Genomic DNA, 17,705 nt, shown 5'->3' on the forward strand with positions numbered 1-17,705 from the left:
TCCCTGCCCACTTCATGACCTCATCATGACGCCACTGGCTCAGCTGTCGTCATCATGCAGCCTGAACATGACGAATCAACCCCAGAGTGGCATCAGTGACATCCACACTTTCAAAGCAAGTGCCCTGCTCTACGACATGGCTGGTAACATTGTTGTGCATGTTACTTAATGTAAAGTAAATATATTTCTGGCTCAGTTAATAGCCTTTATGATATAGTGGCATACATTTAACAGTTCCTTAACATAAACAGGCTTCTTTATTCTATATTTATCCTTTATTTATCTTATATATGCAGTATTTGGATAGATGATGATAGTGTGGTGCCGTCTAGTCATTTGTTAATTTAAAAAATGACAATATACTGTGTTATTTACCCTGAGGATGATGGGGACATGTCCCCAATACTAATAATGTGTCTTGCACCAAGAAGTGTTAACAAACAAATCAGATTAAAATGATTTTGATGCGCTTTTAGGCACTTTTTTATTTCCCACTGTAATTATCTCTGACCTCATGCTCATCAGTACATTGCCTATAATCGCATAAAGGTTCAATTAGTTCCAGGTTGCATTTGATTCAGTTCAGCGTTATGCGTTAGTCTACAGATAAGAAAAACAAAAACATGTATCCTGATGTATCTGATGTTTGTGACAGAAGTAAAAGGTACTCTCTGTCCCTTTTTGGTTGGATATATTGTAAAATGTAGTCTCAAGGACAAATCTTTAGGTACCTCAGTACAACACAATGTACATATTCATCATCTGAACATAATGTGTATCTGTCCATCAAAGACCTTTTTGTACTTATAAGCATTATGATAACATGTTGTTAGGGAAGTTCCTGTAGTTTCATTTCTTCTTAGCAGCCACTGAAAATAGGTTTACAGTGCAATAAGGGTGATATCATCAACACCAGCAGCACTACAGTCATCATGCTGGATCATTTCCTCCTTCTGTAATTTCCGATCAGCATCCTCTCCACTCTCCTCCCTCCCTGAGTGTCCCTCCTCCTGATACCAGAAGATGTTGCCGTGGAGCCTGAATCAGCTGTGGTGTACCATCAAACGGTGACACCGGGGTCCCCCACCTTCTCCTCTCTAATGAGCTGACAGCTGTTTGCCGCCATACGTCGTTCGGTGGGGGTTGTGGAGGTTGTTAGAGCTGGTGGAGGAGCAATCGCTCATGCATATCTAAGCCTGGTGCTCCATATGTCTGAATGCTACATATTCCTGTTTTGATGTATATCAGAACAGGAATGATTATTAAAAAATAAGGACGTGTTTTAGGAAGGTGAGCTCACTGTGGCAGATTTTATTTGTCAAGCTTTGGACTGGACACAAAGTTCTTTGTTTTTGCAATATTGGTTATAACAAATTATGTTCATGTCTGACAAATGTTTCAGGCTAAAGGGGGTGGCTCTATAGTGACAGGGATACTGGACCCAGGTGCTCCCAGTCAGAACAAGTGGACAATCTCGCCTACCAGTGACACAAACAAAGCACAACCAAACAGGCCCGAGGGCCGTCACGCTATTGATTAATAATTAGTTCCATTTCAATTCATATCTCATGTGAAAACAACCAGTGAGGACGTTTTAAATTGCAATGTTTTCATTCTTGCAACAGGGGGCAGAGTTTTACCTAGTATCTTTCCTGATCAGTCCACAGATTTAGTGTTACACTTTGTGTTTGTTTGTAACACAAGTCTTCAACCCAACTGACGTTATCAGGACATTATATATTTCTCAACGCTCTGAGCTCTAAGCAGTTTCTTGTAAACTGAGAATTATTTGTAAAAATGGTGGTGTGCTGTTTTAAATAATAAACATGTTAATTTGGCTCCACTCTGCTCCATCTTAAGAGCAAATAATGTAGCAGCTTCACTTGGATTAAGCAATTAAATTGGTGTTTTACAGTGGTAATATGTGCTTCATTGTTCAGGCAGTATAATATGTAAACAGCTTATGTAGGAGATGCAGCAAGCGTCTTATTGAAGCTCAAACTTGACATTGTTATTGCTGCTAGTTAATGCCGCTAATGCATCAGTCCTACTCCGTGTCAGATCAAGCGCAAGCTGTAGAGACAGAAGGAAAAGAAAGGCGTCATGTTTTCTGCCCAAGCCGCTTCGAATCATCTGCAAAAGGAAATTAAAGTGATGAATGTGATATCTCTGGCTGAAGTCGGGACCACTGTAAACTCTATGATAAATGACTCTATTCTTAACTTAGCCTTGGCTACTTGTATCCTTATTTTAGGCTTTTGTATTGGTCAGTCCTTCTTTGGAAAAGAGGCCTACAACATAAATGAGACTTAACTGGTTGAATAAAGGCTGAATAGTGATAACTCCTTAAAAGATGAGTGTAATTTTCTGTTGGGGAATTCAGTTTTTCCTTTCAGATCGAATAAGGAGATCTTGTTTTATTATACTTTGTGTTCCAGCACTAAAAATCTGTGCATTGACTTAAGTTTTGCCCTGAAATAACAAACAAAGCTTTTTACACACAGAGCTAAGAAGCAATTTCATTCGGTTTCGTTCAATTTAATTTAAATAAACGCTCAAGACTCCCAAAACTTTATTAAATTATTACAGCTATCTTACACTGTACACTTCGTCTCTTTTTCTGGACACTTGAACAATAAAACCTATTTACAGGGAGACCCTCCTGTCTGTTTCTCTCGTGAATACTGGTGGCTTGTCCTGCAGGTTTGTCACTCACGCTCGAGGTCCACAAACAGCTCAGGTGCCTCCTGCTCTGAGTCGAGGCCTGAGGGGAGTGTGTGAAATTCTGGATGGTGTTGTGAGGGCACTGGGGGCAGAGGTCGCACGGAGGAAGGAGCCAAGGTTTGGTCTGCAGTGGGTAAAAAGGTTTGTGCATCAGCCCTCGGGGTCCTGTCAGACTGATAAATAGGTTTAAGTTGACAACATGGTCGACAACAGAGGTGAAGAGAGAAGTCAAGCATGTCTAGACATGCTGTCTATGACTGTTAGGAATAATCAAATGTGGACAGTTAGCCAACCTATCTAAAAAAGATAGATGAGTCAGACAAACTGGACCAACATATTCATCTAAAACCCCGGGGGGGTGATGTGGAGGTGATATGTATAGAGGTCAATATTTGGAAAAAGGATAGCTACAGCAGATTCGCAGACAGCGGCCGCTCACTCACTCACTCACACACACACACACACACACACACACACACACACACGTGGGGAACACACACACACACATAAGTGCAGTTTGAACTGGGGTCAGCCAGTCTGGCCTGGAAAATCCAACATAGGAAAGATGTGAAGAGGCAGACAAATGTCTCCCTGTTCAAACATCCAGGTCTGTCCTCTCTCTTCTCCACAGCATCATGTCTTCACAGATAATTCATCTCCGTTAATCTGTTTAAAATTCTTTTCACATCAGTTGAAAGCATAGACAACTTTATATACAATTCAGGTACACTGACAGAAATTAATCACATCTGTCAGATTAAAGGGGCACCGTGTAGTTTTGGAGAAGAAATTCAAACTCAGATTTTTGCTATTTATATTATAATGAGGTAATAATACAAACTCAGAAAAATGAATTTTCCATAACTGAATGAACAAGCTGTTCTCAGAGGAAAGTAAGGTCCCCAGAACAAAGGTGGCAGGGTCCGCCACATATAAACAAAGTATAACAGTATGAAACTGTGTTGTCAGTTTGTTTATTTAGTTTAGACATAAAAAAATCAGTCAATGAAGATCTGTCTCTTCTGATTTAAATGTATTCCCCAAAACTACATAGTGACATTTAAATATCCATCAGGAAATTTTGTTTATAACTTAAGAGAGTTGGGATAACAGTACAACAAAACCCCCAAAATGGTCCACTTGTGATGTATGACAAAGCATACAAATTAAAGGCCTTCAGTGTCATTTTAAAATATGAAAATAAAATGCGTTTGTATTCCCGCATAGTAATTTAATCCCATCCACCGAACTACCAGGAAACCACAAAACTCAGTTGTTGTTGTTGTTAAAACAATCTCACACAGTTGTAGTTGTCCAATGTCTGGGTACTTTTTTAAAATGTCTAGATTGGAAGGTCATCAGTCTTGTTTTTGCAAAATGCAAATGAATATAGAGAAGCAAGATTCATCTGCATTGCTCTGCGTGAGTCCAATATCTCATCTTTTCTCATCGGACCGTTTATCCAAACAATCACAGGATGGTCTCCAGCTCTTTTAGAGATAATGAGCTGTCTGGATCTTCTGTTGGGGTTTGAGCTGCAGATGCTCCCTGACTTTTGGAGTCATGATTTCCTTTGCTGGCTCTGGCATGCCTCGCAAAAACTCCAGACTCCGTCCCCCCTGACTTCCGCACAGCCAGCTCCTGTCGGGGGGTCTCAGTACCACCTGGCACGTATCCGGGCAGGCTGGTTTGTGGGTGGAGAGAGGTGTGGCGTGGCTGTCTGACCCCTAGCCCTCCACCAGCAGCCCCACCTGAGCCCACCACACCTCCAGTGAAGGAAAGAGCTCTGGGATTGGCAGCAGATAAGCTGACACTGTGTGTGGTGGTGTGTGACATCATGCCGCCGTAGTAACAGCTGCCTCCACCGCCGCTGCTCGTCATCCTAGCCTTCTGTTTGAGGTCCAGCGTGAGGTTACGTCTTAACCATGCCTTCTTCACCTCCGCCTGCACCTGAGAAAAGAGGCAGACAAACAGGAAGTTATGTTTCAGTAAAGTAAATCTGAGTTTGCTCTTCAAAAATGAAATGATTTATTACCTCCCCATTGCAGAAACAGTAGATAAATGCCACAAAAAAGCCCTGAAAGATTAAATTGAGATTCAGTTAAAAAGAATGACACCACAATGACACTCTCATGTTTGTACACTAAATATGAAGCAACGGCCAGCAGATGGTTAGCTTAGCTTAGCATAGAGACTTTTTTACTCTAATAACATATACATAAGTGGAAAACTATAATGTTATTGTGGAATTGCATTTTAATTTGGAAGTTTACATTATTATTTTAATAAAGTCCCCTGTGGGCTTCCATAAAGTCAAATAGGTATTAAGTAAATGCTGCTAAAATTTGCATTTATGTGCATTTTTTTCTGCATTTTGTACTTTTTTTCAACTTTATTATCAAAGTTAATAATAACAATAGTTTGAGTTGACTGTTGTTGCACATAAGTGCTGATAAATGCGTATTCTGACCTGGGATGAATTGAAGAACATCTCGTAATGCATTTGCACCTGCCACAGCAGCCCGGTCACCTCAGTGTAGGGAAGAGCCATGAACACCATGTAGTGGACTCCAAACAAGGGCATGAGGACTAATGTGGACTTGAGCAGCTTCCTGCAAATAAAGAGCGTAAACATTAATGTAGTTTATTAGAGTTAAGCTCAGTTTATTTTAGAGTTTTTTCGAGCAATTACCTGTATTGCTGCCGAGGGTCTAATTTACCGGTGTTTGTTTCCCACAGTTTAGAGGCCAGCACACGTATTATGTTGACGAAGAGCAGGAAGTTCACCTGCAGGGACAGAGGAATACAGTGAGGCCACCCGAGTGTCAAACGTCCTTTACTAGTATCAAAATGTAAACTTTTCTCACCACAATGGCCGCCAGAATGGGGACTTGATAGATCCACTTCAGGTTTCCTGCACTGATGTCCCAACATCTGAAAGCAGAGACAAAAGAGTTCAAGTGAGAATTTGTGATACGTGTGAACATTAGACATTTGAACACATCACATGACTCACTGTGTGTCTGCCAGCGATGCTCTAGCGCTGACCCAAATGGACACAAACACAGCTGGAACACCTAAGATTGGGAAATTGTGAGTCTGTTAATTCACCGTTGGCTCTATGTGTGACAACAGTGGATCTGGTCCTGTGCAGCTTACCCCAGCCGATGATGGTGAGGGCCCATAGGTAGTTCTTGTCAGAGAGGAAGGCCATGAAGATGAGACTGTGTAGGTACAACCCCTCCACCAGGATCCAGTAATGATTGGTCGCCAGGAAATACAGGAAGAAAGTAACAGCAACTTTGCAGCCGGCCTGAGGACACAAAGCAGCATGTAAGGGAGACATTTGAATCAGCCATAACATGCTGGACAATGTATTAGCTCTGTGTAAAAAATAATAATAATGATAATCAAATATATAGTCAGAAAAAACTGGGCTTTTTTTCCCCTTAAAGAAGTAGTTCAGTATACGCTTATTCGCTTTCTTGTGTTGGGAAGATGAATTTGAAGTCAGCAGCCAGTTAGCATAGCTTAGCATAAAGACTGGAAACAGGTGGAAACAGCTAGCCTGGTTCGATTTCAGCACCAGATTTGATTTGTTTTGAACAGAGCCAGGCTAGCTGTTTCCCACTGTTACCAGTCTTTATGCTAAGCTAAGCTAACAGAGACTAGTATCAATTTTCTCATCTAACACCGGGCAATAAAGTAATTAAGTGTATTTCAAACTATTTGTTTTAAACATATCATACAGTGTATCATCTCTAAGATTATTAGGTGTACTTTTGCAACGTAACTCCTGTTGATGTGACGTCAAAACAAAGAAAAAAAACATTAAACTATGGACTAACGGTTAATGAACACTTAAAAAAAAGTATTTTTTTACCATATGGGGCCTCAGTGCCGTGAACTCAGGCTCAGCATTGCTGTCTTCAGATATGGTGTAGAGCACTGCATCCTTCACGAAAATGCTGACTGCTCGACATATGAAGGAGGTGAAGAGGTGAATGTGGATGTAATTGCGTGTGCAGTGCAGACGCCTGAATGTTGTGTGTGTAAGAAAGAAAGAAAGAGATATGTTGAGATATTAGAATTAAAAAAATACTTAAATTATCAAATTATTTGATGATTATCTCTATGCCTCTTTCAGGAGGCTATAAATCTCTTGTTATGTTATATTTACAAACACTTTCAGTTGAATATTACTGATGTTTTCTCTTTCTTACTTGAAATAGCAGAGGATGGAGACCGCTACCATCAGTGATGCAAGAGAAATGGAGTAGCCGACAGTGTACATGAGATGGAGCCTCTTGAACACCTTCTGAAGCAAAACAACAGCATACTTAGAGCGTTCATATGTGCAGATGCAATAGACTTTGGTCACCAGGAAAGTGAGTAAAGTAAAACTGAAACTTTTAGTATGTGAACATTTTCCATATTGTATGGAGAATATCAGTAATTCCACTTCAAGCTTCTGAGAAAACACATCAACAGATTGCAGCCTGAATGTTTTTCCAGGTTCTTAAGCATCCACAAACACACACATTCAACCAATTGCAAGAACTCACACTGTCTGTGTACACATGTAGACAAACAGACGTACCTCCTCTTGGCTCCTGTGGTTGGAGGTCAAGTATGTGGTGCACTCGGTGTAGTTGGCCCATGTGCGGTTGATACTGGGCACCTGCTCCCAGCTCCCCGATGCGTCACACTGGCGGTAGGCTTGCCCTGGAGAGCATCAGGACAGAGTGATAACATTAACACAACAGCCTGTGACACAATGGAAATGTATAGAGACTACACATCAGGGCAAAGCTGCTGTTTCATATCTGCATGTTTGTGTCCGTTGAGCTCTCTTACCTCTGTGGTTGAAGTCGTAGATGTACTCTGGACACAGCACTGAAACCAGCTGACCGGGTCGGCTCTGTGGCCAGCAGATGATCCCGTCCCACTCCGGGATACAGTCACCTTCTTCACAAATGATGGGAAACATCTGTTAGCTATCTGAAGGTGTGGTTTTAGCTTCCTACAGACTTATTGATTACTTTATTTGAGTGTCTTAGGATGGAGGGTGTACAGATTGAAAAGCCGACTGAGGCAATGTGAGTTGTAACTTAGAGATATATAAATTAACTTCACCTAGCTTGATTTAAGTATCAAAAGGTGAAGTACACATCATGCATTGACCTCTTTTAGAGTGTCATAATTATTATATCATATACGAGATTGGATTTTTATTGACATTTAATGAGTAAGCAGCATTTTAATGTTATTTCTAGTCAAAGTGAACACATTTTAACACTTTAGGTTCTCTCATGTAGTTTATTCTGTAATAATGAATCATTTTTGATAAACTCTCTATCCAAAATGTAACCAGGAGCAGTCACTTAACTGTAATGTAGTAAAAAAGTACAATATTTCCCCTTTTAAATGTAGTGGAGTTGTAGCATAAAATGGAAAATCACGAGAAAGTACCCCAAAATAGTACTTTAATACACCACCGAAGTAAATTTATTGACCTCTGAAGTCCATAATAACATGTTTGAATGGTTGTGCTTCAAAAAGAATAGAACCTGCATAACAAGTTTCCTTTCCAACTATAATCTAATATATCAAACAGCATCTAAGAGTGTTTTGTGTAATATCTGCACTCCTCTCCAGACCGGCGCTCCATTTCATCTTTAAATAGCCCATTGAGGCAACTTATCATCACCTTCTGCGTCATAATCTGAATGAAAAATGCTCTGAATGAAAAATTGTCTGCACCTAAATTTAACTCTGTAATCACAGAGATATGGTCAGCAGGATATTGGATGGGTGTTGTATCTGATCCTACATAAATAACTGATTTAATAGATACCGTTTCGGATTATATATTTGGACGCGCACTGACTGACCTCATGTTATTTTATACTAATGCTGGATATGTTTGTTAAAGGACATTACTTCCCTAATAGGAAGAGCCCTGATTATTTTGATAGAAGTTGGCACACTCAAATATTCCTCGTGTTGACTCTTTACCTGAAGCGAAGGTTAAAATGAGATTTCATAGATAGATCGTGTGTCAGGACTTAAAATACACTGAACTCATGGAACCTGTTCAGTGATGAAAGGTTTAGAAACATCTATTTATGCAGTTTATTATACCCGTCTATGCATTCAGCTAACATGTCTCCTTGTGTCCTTTTGATGACAGGGTAACTAAGTGAAACTGTTCTCTGTCCTGTCCGTGATTTTACTGAAAGAGACGCACACAAACCTTTAAACAGGGCCATTTGCGCCTGGATGCTCCTTTCACACTTGGCATGAGCACCAATCAGCATGTAGATCTGCTCATCTCGTGTGATGACATCATCAGCGTCTATCTGTAGCAGGCGGATGAAAGAGATGTCAGATTGTTAAGACAAATATGCAAGCAAGATGCATTAGTGTAGATTTATTACAGGATAAATCATATGTACTGTAAGTTTTAGCTTCTTCACTTGAAAATGTGTAGTTTTTTGCTGAGAATCTCAAAGTTGCGATGCTGTTTCACATTCTGGATGCACCCAGGCAGCTGTTTGTTAGCTTGGTTTCATTAAACTGAATCACAACATCTGCTGCTTGATTTCCTGACAATGCCAACAATCCAGGCGCACTAAATCAATCTAATATTAGTCACCACTGTAATAGTTATTAGTTGCTTTGTAGTAAATGGTTTAAAACGCTGAAATCGTTGGGGAGCCTTTAAGAAAGAGCTTATTTACAAAGCACAAATTGGCTGTGATGCATCTGCAGGGGTCTTATTGGGATGTTTGGTATTTCTCAAAACCTCAAGACCAACACTTGTTTATCTTTTAATGTGACCACAGGCATTTTCCTAATAAAAGTTTCTCTGATGTCTCCGTCCAACTTGAGCGATCTGTCAACCGCGAACACTCCCAAGGATCTGATGTGCTGCCTCCAGGTGTTGTGAAATACTTGTGTGAAGGTGCAGTATGTGATGATCCCTCGCCAACCCCCTTTTCTTCCAGCGGCCACATGGGGGCCTTGCCCTCAGGACCTCGGCCACGCTGGTGAGAGCTCTACACAAGCGGCTTTGTGTTCCCAGGTGCGTTTCACAACAGAGCAGCAAAACTAGCAACTAGAGGACTCACATGAGGACTGTCTGACTGCCAGACGAGAACAGCGAGGGAGATGATGAGGCAGGAAGGTACACAGAAAGAGAAGCGAGGCATAAGTTGGGTCCAGGAGAGACGAGATTATCCAACTATGGATCAAAATGGTAGACTGTCCAACAGACTGAGCGATTTCTCAGAGATTTCTCTTTTGCGTTGCAGAACTTCTAGTAATTATTTCTGAACCCATCATATTTGTCTTGAGATCCTTTGAAAGAGACCTGACTTGTTGATTAGGAACTACTTAACTAAACTGTATTTAAAGATGTAGTAAAGTAGTAAAACATTTGCACCAGTAGTCTAATAATCTTATGATAACTTGTCATAGTGGCCAATATACACACATCCATATAAAGGACATTAATGCAGGACTTCTTAAATATACCTGACATTTCTATTTCTACAACTCCATTTTTCCCAGTTCACTTCCTTCTGTACAGCAATTGTCTTTGTATCACTCGCTCTTCTATGAATACATGTTGACATTAGATCATGGAGGTGACACTATGGAGTATACTGTATAGGTAATAACATATAGTATTGTGTATTTATAGTATATAATTTAGAGAATATAAAAGATCCAAAACAGAACAGACAGAAGAGAGAAGGTGGAGATTTGAAGAAAAAAAGTGTCTGTCCACTGCTTCAGCACCATAGATTTATCAATACACGGCACAGTTAGGATACTGATATTTTAGATCCATTGTTTGAGCCGTAGATTCAAACTTGCGCAAACCTCAGCCAGATAAAGGATCAATGAGTCAGACAGAGGAGACTAACATATTCAACTGCTACTAGCGGATGGAGAGGGTGCATACATTTTGGTCACTGCCTAATGGTTGTGTTGGTACTTTGCTTCAGTAAAGGATCTGAGTTCTTCTCACAGCCGTCTTCCTGGCAGGCTAAAGAAAACTTCTCATTATTGTTAAACAGACTAAAGTCCAACTGGAATGATCCATGTTGATGGATATGTGATAACTAACATTCTTGGCATCAGCCATTAAAATAAACGGCCACTGGGTGAACAGTGTTTCAGTATTATAGCACTCAGAGTGCTGAACAGCTATCATTCCCTACGCTGATTTGTTTTGCGAGGAGACTCTCAGCCAAAGTCAATATAGACCTATTGAGCCCCTCCAACCACTTGTTGTTGTCGTAGTGGACTGTTTACGCACTCTCTGTCCAAAAATCCCATTTAAACACATGTTGATTATTGACGATCACATTTAGATAATTAAGTTTCATGTCAAACAAAGTCCTCCACCTGTGTCTCAACAGCCTCAAAGACAAATACAGTACTTTGACATGCGGCATAATTCAATGCATGCACGTCAATACAGAGAGATCATTCACTTGTCTTTGTACAGGAGGGTTTTCTGCTGACCGACAGGGAGTGTTAGCAAAACAATTAGGCTTTGACATCTCCTCGCCTTTGTGTCATAATTGAATTTACCCTCTCAGGCCGCTGCTTCACGTAAAGTGATTTTCAGGCTGACTGAGCAGGAGGTTGTAAGTCTGCCTGAGGTCGACAGTCAGGATCGACACGGGGAAGATGAAGAGATGGAGGCGGTCAGCGAGAGCTTCAGTGGGTGAAAGGTTAAAGTGGACAGAGCTGATGGAGGTTTGTGAGGTAAAGCAGACCCCGGGTGACGTCTGGTGCAGGAGGTCGGGGGTTCCTGTTTTGGTTTCACTGCTGTCGATCTTGTAGTTTAGGATTTTGATTTTTACAGGTCTTTGTCTCAGTCTGGGTGATTTCTCTTAAGTGCCCCTAATAAAAAATAACTTTATAATAACCATCAAAACTACATAGTACCCCTTTAACTAAAGTTTGATTAAAGGGGCACTATGTAGTTTTGGAAAATAAATTAAAACTCAGAAAGGTAATATTTACAGTATTAATAAGGGAAAGATTTCACTTTGTTTTACATTAGGAAATAAACTATAAAAAAGATATAAATACTCATAAATTTAAAAACACTGCTAACAAAAAAAAAGTTATTTCACGTCACCTCATTTAAAAAGAAGAAGACAGTTACACATCTATGGTCGGTCTTGCTGGTGAATGGCTGGCACGTATCCAAAGCTGGAGATAAATCTATGTCCAAAATTCGAAAGATCAAAGAGAGTCACAGACGCGTGAGGTTTTTGTGCCCAAACTGCAGCAGTATGGGAGTGTTATTTCTGACTCAGTGTCATAATATAGTGTGAGATATGATGCTGCTGTGTGAAAAGTTTAAATTTAGAACATGAAAATCATCCTTTGAAAAGTTGACACTGGACTAAAGGACAGCTGTGTTCATTACTTTCAGCTGTGTTCATGACATTTAAGTTGGTGATTTCACATAAATAAAACAAGGATAAAAAATGTTTAAGTAAAAGCAAAGCAAAAAGAAACAGTCTTGTCTAGAGTGTGGAAAATGTTAAAGATAAACTAATCTATGGACGGAAAACAACATATGTAACCCTTTCAATCAATAAAGTAATCTATAACTCGATCACCTAAATACCAAATGGAGTACACTTACCAGTGCAGTCACTACTATGACACTGTGGAAAAGAGCGAAGGCAGCAGCTCCCTGTGCAGAAAACATGACGGCTTCTTAATTGTCGACCTAACAGGGCATTTAATTAATTAACATCAGATCATCTCGTCCTCCTCAGGTTGCACTGAAGGAACTCAAAAGTGTCCACCCAAAGTCAAGGACTTTTCGTCTCTGGTGTCCCATCAGTGCTCCTTGTGTTTTAAAGTGATTCTTGTGGGATCCTCTCGAGCTTTGGGCTCTTTTGACATCGCTTTTGAAAATGTCTTCTGGTCTCCTGGCTTCTCCTCGAGGCTCAGTGGACATCACTGATCAGACTTGAGGGACCATGTAGCAGTCAGTCTGAGGAGGTTTCTGAGGGGGCGAGAGAGAGGGAGAGAGAGAGAGAGAGAGAGAGAGAGGAGCACTGTAGAAGAAACCTCCTTTTACAGTTCTTTGGACTGTTGTCTATCAGAGATGGTCGGCCTTGATTGGCTGTGGCTTCCCTCTCACTTAACTCTTTGTGCTCCTCTGGTGTAGTCATCCTCTTTGTGTGTCTGACAGACAAAGAGTAGCTTTGACCATCCTTTCTATAATCATGCTTACATTGATCACACACAGGTATAGTTCAGGGATTCAGTACATACAGCGTGTTCCTGTTATTTGAATCTGGGACAAGAGACTGGGTCATAAGCCTATTATTATTTTTATTCCATCATCATAAATAGAAGCAGTATAATTTAATAGACGTGGCAAGAGACCAACATTTCATTTCCAGTTCCCACGCTGGGGCAAATTTTGAGGACACTGATACAAACCAGACTCGCACTGGCCGCTGTTTGTGCCAATTAGATGGAACTTGTGATCTCTATTGCGCTACTAACTTAACTAACACTAGCAGACGTCACAAATACAATGCAATTCACATACAAATGTTGTGGGAAAGATGATTTAGATTTTAGATTTAGGTTTAATTTTGCACAATAAAAAACCCCACAAATAACAAGCACAGAAAATGATATACAGTGCAGGAAGAGGCAGAAAACTCAGAGGGCTTATTTGAAAACTCGGATAGATATCACAAAGTTATAGAAAATACATTATTAACATACTGAAATATAATGATTACATAATAAAGATTGTACACTCATAATTTCAAAATAAATGTACAATATTGTGGCTTGTGTGGCTGTTGTTTTTGGGACCAGCTGTTCTACTTGTGTGCTTATATCCTGCTGTGGTTCCCAGTTGCAACCAGAAACACCCAGGGGTCCTCGAGGAGATTTCAGGTTCCCATGATTCAGGATTTATTGCATATTTTATTCTCATTCAGTACAACTTGAAGGTGGAAGGCATTATGGCAAGACATGCATGAGAATAAATATACAGTTATAAAATGACTAGTATATTTTTATTTAGTCACAGCACATACAAAACACAGAATAATACCTTATGACTATAGAAACTTAGAATGACAAAGTATAATAATAATAATTTCAAATAACATTATACAGACAAAGTAGAAATACGACAACAACATATTATTATTATTATTATTATTATTATTATTATTATTATTAATAAATGTTTTGAGTAAAATTATTTTTTTTGCAGGTTAAAATAAACTCATAATTTACAAACACCTATGGAAATTGATATGTAGACCAATTACTTGACTCAAATAAAATAATATAGGACAAATTCACTTAATAATAAAAGTAAGAATACGTGAATAAGTTTAATAAGTGATCAAACAAAAAATATGTATTTAAAACAGAGATTTCTTAAAAACGTGCTCTGTAGTAATGTAATTGTAACAAAATGGTTAAAAATTATACAATTTAAGAATACATAATGCCACATAGGCTTATCTTAGGTTTTCAATACATTGGAAGTACATTAAACAGTAGACCGTTACTTAATGGATCTTTTATTTTGAAAGGGCGATTCCTGACGTCATCACAACCAGGAAGTGCCGGGTTCACAACAAGGACGGCAGAAGCTGCGTGCTCTCCTGACCTGTCAAATTGTGAGTTAGCAAACATTATGATATTTAACATATTTATCGATAAAAAAAAATGATTGTTTGATAGAGTTAAAGGTCTCACCTGCGTGTGTGTGTGTGTGTGAAGGGCATGGCGGGGGCGGCGGTGTTGAGGGCTCTCCGGCTCTGGACCCTGCGCCCCGGGACTCTGGCCACGACCTCAGGCAGGTTCCCAGCCCCGGTAGAGTCCGTCCTGCCGCCGCGGAGCAGCTGTCCTGTCAGGGCGCTGCAGCTGAGCGCCGCCTCGTGTGCAGGACACAACAAGTGGTCAAAGGTGAAGAACATCAAGGGACCTAAAGATGAGGCGAGGAGCAGGGTGTTCATGAAGCTTACTATGATGATAAGGATAGCGGTGAGAGGTGAGATTAAACAACTTGCTCAAAGTAAAGAAACTCATGTTTTGTTTTTTTTGTTGTTATTATTGATTTACTTAACTTTTGCCTTCTTCTGCAGAGGGTGGACCTAACCCAGACATGAACATAAACTTAGCTCAGATACTGGAGCAGTGCAGAAGCAAGAACATGCCCAAAGCATCCATAGAGACTGCAATAAAGGCTGCGGTACGTTGACAACACATACTGTCTCATGAATGGGTGAAAATTAATTTAAAAAAACAACAAAAGGTGTCTTAAGAAGCTCAGCGCCAGCAAAAGACATCTGAACTCCTCGGCATAGATTCTCTCAGTCACTCATCCATGTCTTTTCTCCAAAGGGCAAACCAGCGTCCCAGCACATTTTTGAAGCTCGGGGGCCTGGTGGGTGTCTGCTGCTCATCGAGGCCCTGACTGAAAACCACTCACGCAGCCAGCAGGATATCAAACGCCTGCTTACCAAGAATGGGTCAGTCCGGCTTCCTATTACTTGACTCTGCTGTGACTGTATAGCCGAAATCCTAATGTACATCAGTAAATGCAGCGGTATCACTGTGCACGGATCAGATATCCAGGGCGATATAGGGGAAGAATGCATGGTAATGTTAGAGTATTGGTAATGGAGGTTGGTGCAGTAGCTGGCATACAAACTGCAGTAGCCACTAGATGTCCCTGTACAAACAACTTTGTCTTGGATAAGAAGCTGCTGGCACAGATGCAAAGAAAAATAGGACAACAGACAGCTAAAATACAGCAGGCATAAAAAAAAACAACAACACGCAACATACTACATCATTCTTAGTAAGCACTATTGAAGTCTGTATCTCCTATCCAGATGCATTAACTGAATAATCTGGGCTGTAATCTTAATGACACACCATCTACAGGATCTAACAGCCTCATTTTATGCTTTTATTAATTAAAAAAAAAAATCATAATACTGTGTCACAGAGGAAAGTGCACAAAGTGTTGTCTGTCTCTTGGCAAAAAACAACAAAAATAAAAACTAAAATAAAAAACCTAATGAAAACAAAAACCCATAACTGGTTTATGATCACCCATATGGTTAAATGTTATGGTATTTTGTTTAACTGAGGTGTGTCGTCCACAGAGGGATGCTGTCAGATGGAGCGCGGCACAACTTTGAAAAGAGGGGGACGGTGGTGGTGCCGGGGCAGAACGTCTCGACAGAGCGAGCTCTGGAGCTGGCCATTGAGGTGGGAGCTGAAGACGTCCAAGAGACTGAGGATGAGGAGGAGCAGCCCCTCCTAAAGGTCAGACATGGAGAGGCATCTTGTGTGTATATTAGGGATACAATTAACGACAGCAAGTGATGGGAATGAGGCCGGTGTTGGACCATCCCGGTGGTGAGACTTGGATAAAAATCTTCGCACAGACTGGCAGAGAAACTTATTTGAGTTTGACCACAATGTTTTGTTTTTTTCCGTACTTTTTTATACACTAAACGTTTTATGAAAAATGTATTTAATGACTACAATGAATATTAAGTTGCATCCCAACCACAGTTGAACTAACATTTTGATCTGTTTCTCTCTCCTCAGTTTATTTGTGACATGATGGACATGGGAAAGGTGCGAGTCTCATTGGAGCAGCAGGGAATGCCGATTACGTCCGCCGGGTTGGAGTTTGTTCCCCGCACCCTCTTATCTCTTGATGAGGATCATCTGAATGCTGCTTCAACGCTCATAGAAGCGCTCAGCGACTGCCCAGATGTAGTCCGAGTGTGGGACAACATTCAGGCGGACAGCTGAGCACGCTGCCTGGACACTGAATATCTCACATGTGGAGTGTCTGATTTTGCAGAGGAAGGATTTGTCAACAGATGCACTGTACTGCTTACTGCTCGTCATTATCAATGTGGAAATATGAGTGTGGTCCTTTTCTTAAATATATTCTACTGAGAGACTTCACTTGCCAGAGGTTCATTAACAGCTGGCCTCAAGCATATAGAAGCCATCAATGGGAACCTCTACCACCACTGTCCAGTTTACCCATCCGTATTTCTATGTTGGCAAATGCTGTGGAAACACAAAGGCTGTGGAAAGTATGAAAAATAAATTGTCTGATATGGATTTCCACAGAAAAGTTCAGTTACCTCTTAAAAAGATATTAAAGTTATATCCACTGTTTATCTTCTATAAGAATCTGTGAATATGCAACTTCTCCTTTAATTCAAAAGTTTAGGAGATGACACTCCAGGTGAAGAGGATACAAATTAAACTACTGATGTCTCCATGAAACCTCCCCAGTTGATTACTTCGGTCAAGACAATTAAGATATTTTTATGTTGCAAGTTTTCTGCAATTGAAAATTGCAAATTATTTCTTTTCGTCAATCCAGAAAATACTATCAGCCATAAAAAAATCTACTTTCTCCATTTTTGGAGAACAACATTAAGAAACACTTCTGTAAAAACCCTCAGAATATTGATATGAATAAAATTGGAAAGTTAGGTGTATCTAAGTGCTCCTGAAATCGAGATTTCTGGCTCAAGTTCTGAGAAAACACTTGCTTTGAAACACTGGCCTTTAATGGCACACATTTTGGTGAATAGGGTAAAAAAAATCACGAGTAGATATAACCATGAAACTTCTGCAGTTGATTTCCTACATCTAGACAATTACATTTTTGTACGACATGTTTAAATATGCAAATTAGGTATTATCTTGATAAATATGCACTAATTTGGATGCATTTCAGAACAGAAATCTGAATTAAAACACCTAAATGTGTATTTTGGATGTTTTTCTTTTACTGGTCTGAAAGACGACATGGAAGCAAACTAACAAAATTGACCAGTGTATGAAGAAAACGTTTCAACCTGTATTGTCTCCCCTTCACTGTTGAATAAGATGCCTCCTACTCCTACTGA

The 17,705-nt window shown here is 40.1% G+C and overlaps 2 protein-coding genes across 4 annotated transcripts; one reads left to right on the forward strand and one right to left on the reverse strand.

Annotated features, from left to right (window-relative positions):
- Nucleotides 1–3,103: 3,103 nt before the first annotated feature.
- pth3r (parathyroid hormone 3 receptor) lies at nucleotides 3,104–12,759 on the reverse strand. 3 transcript variants are annotated; one of them, XM_084341475.1, is made up of 13 exons: nucleotides 12,404–12,759; nucleotides 8,981–9,086; nucleotides 7,582–7,692; nucleotides 7,325–7,449; nucleotides 6,948–7,039; nucleotides 6,608–6,761; nucleotides 5,884–6,037; nucleotides 5,741–5,801; nucleotides 5,592–5,658; nucleotides 5,417–5,511; nucleotides 5,195–5,336; nucleotides 4,760–4,801; nucleotides 3,104–4,674 (listed from the first exon to the last, which is right to left on the reverse strand). In XM_084341475.1, the coding sequence occupies exons 1-13, from the start codon at nucleotides 12,467–12,469 to the stop codon at nucleotides 4,195–4,197; spliced, it is 1,695 nt and encodes a 564-aa protein (XP_084197601.1). In that variant the 5' UTR covers nucleotides 12,470–12,759; the 3' UTR covers nucleotides 3,104–4,194. The 3 variants fall into 3 exon arrangements, with proteins under 3 accessions (XP_084197601.1, XP_084197602.1, XP_084197600.1); XM_084341476.1 differs by having other exon boundaries at nucleotides 3,104–4,668; nucleotides 6,948–7,042; XM_084341474.1 differs by having other exon boundaries at nucleotides 6,948–7,042.
- A 1,592-nt stretch (nucleotides 12,760–14,351) lies between these two features.
- Nucleotides 14,352–16,962, forward strand: taco1 (translational activator of mitochondrially encoded cytochrome c oxidase I). Its single transcript, XM_084341830.1, has 6 exons — nucleotides 14,352–14,426; nucleotides 14,530–14,800; nucleotides 14,895–15,001; nucleotides 15,154–15,281; nucleotides 15,924–16,086; nucleotides 16,375–16,962. The coding sequence occupies exons 2-6, from the start codon at nucleotides 14,533–14,535 to the stop codon at nucleotides 16,582–16,584; spliced, it is 876 nt and encodes a 291-aa protein (XP_084197956.1). The 5' UTR covers nucleotides 14,352–14,426; nucleotides 14,530–14,532; the 3' UTR covers nucleotides 16,585–16,962.
- Nucleotides 16,963–17,705: the final 743 nt, after the last annotated feature.

The sequence above is a fragment of the Pagrus pagrus genome (genome assembly GCF_965226575.1).
Source record: "Pagrus pagrus genome assembly, chromosome: 21".
Classification (NCBI taxonomy): Eukaryota; Metazoa; Chordata; class Actinopteri; order Spariformes; family Sparidae; genus Pagrus; species Pagrus pagrus.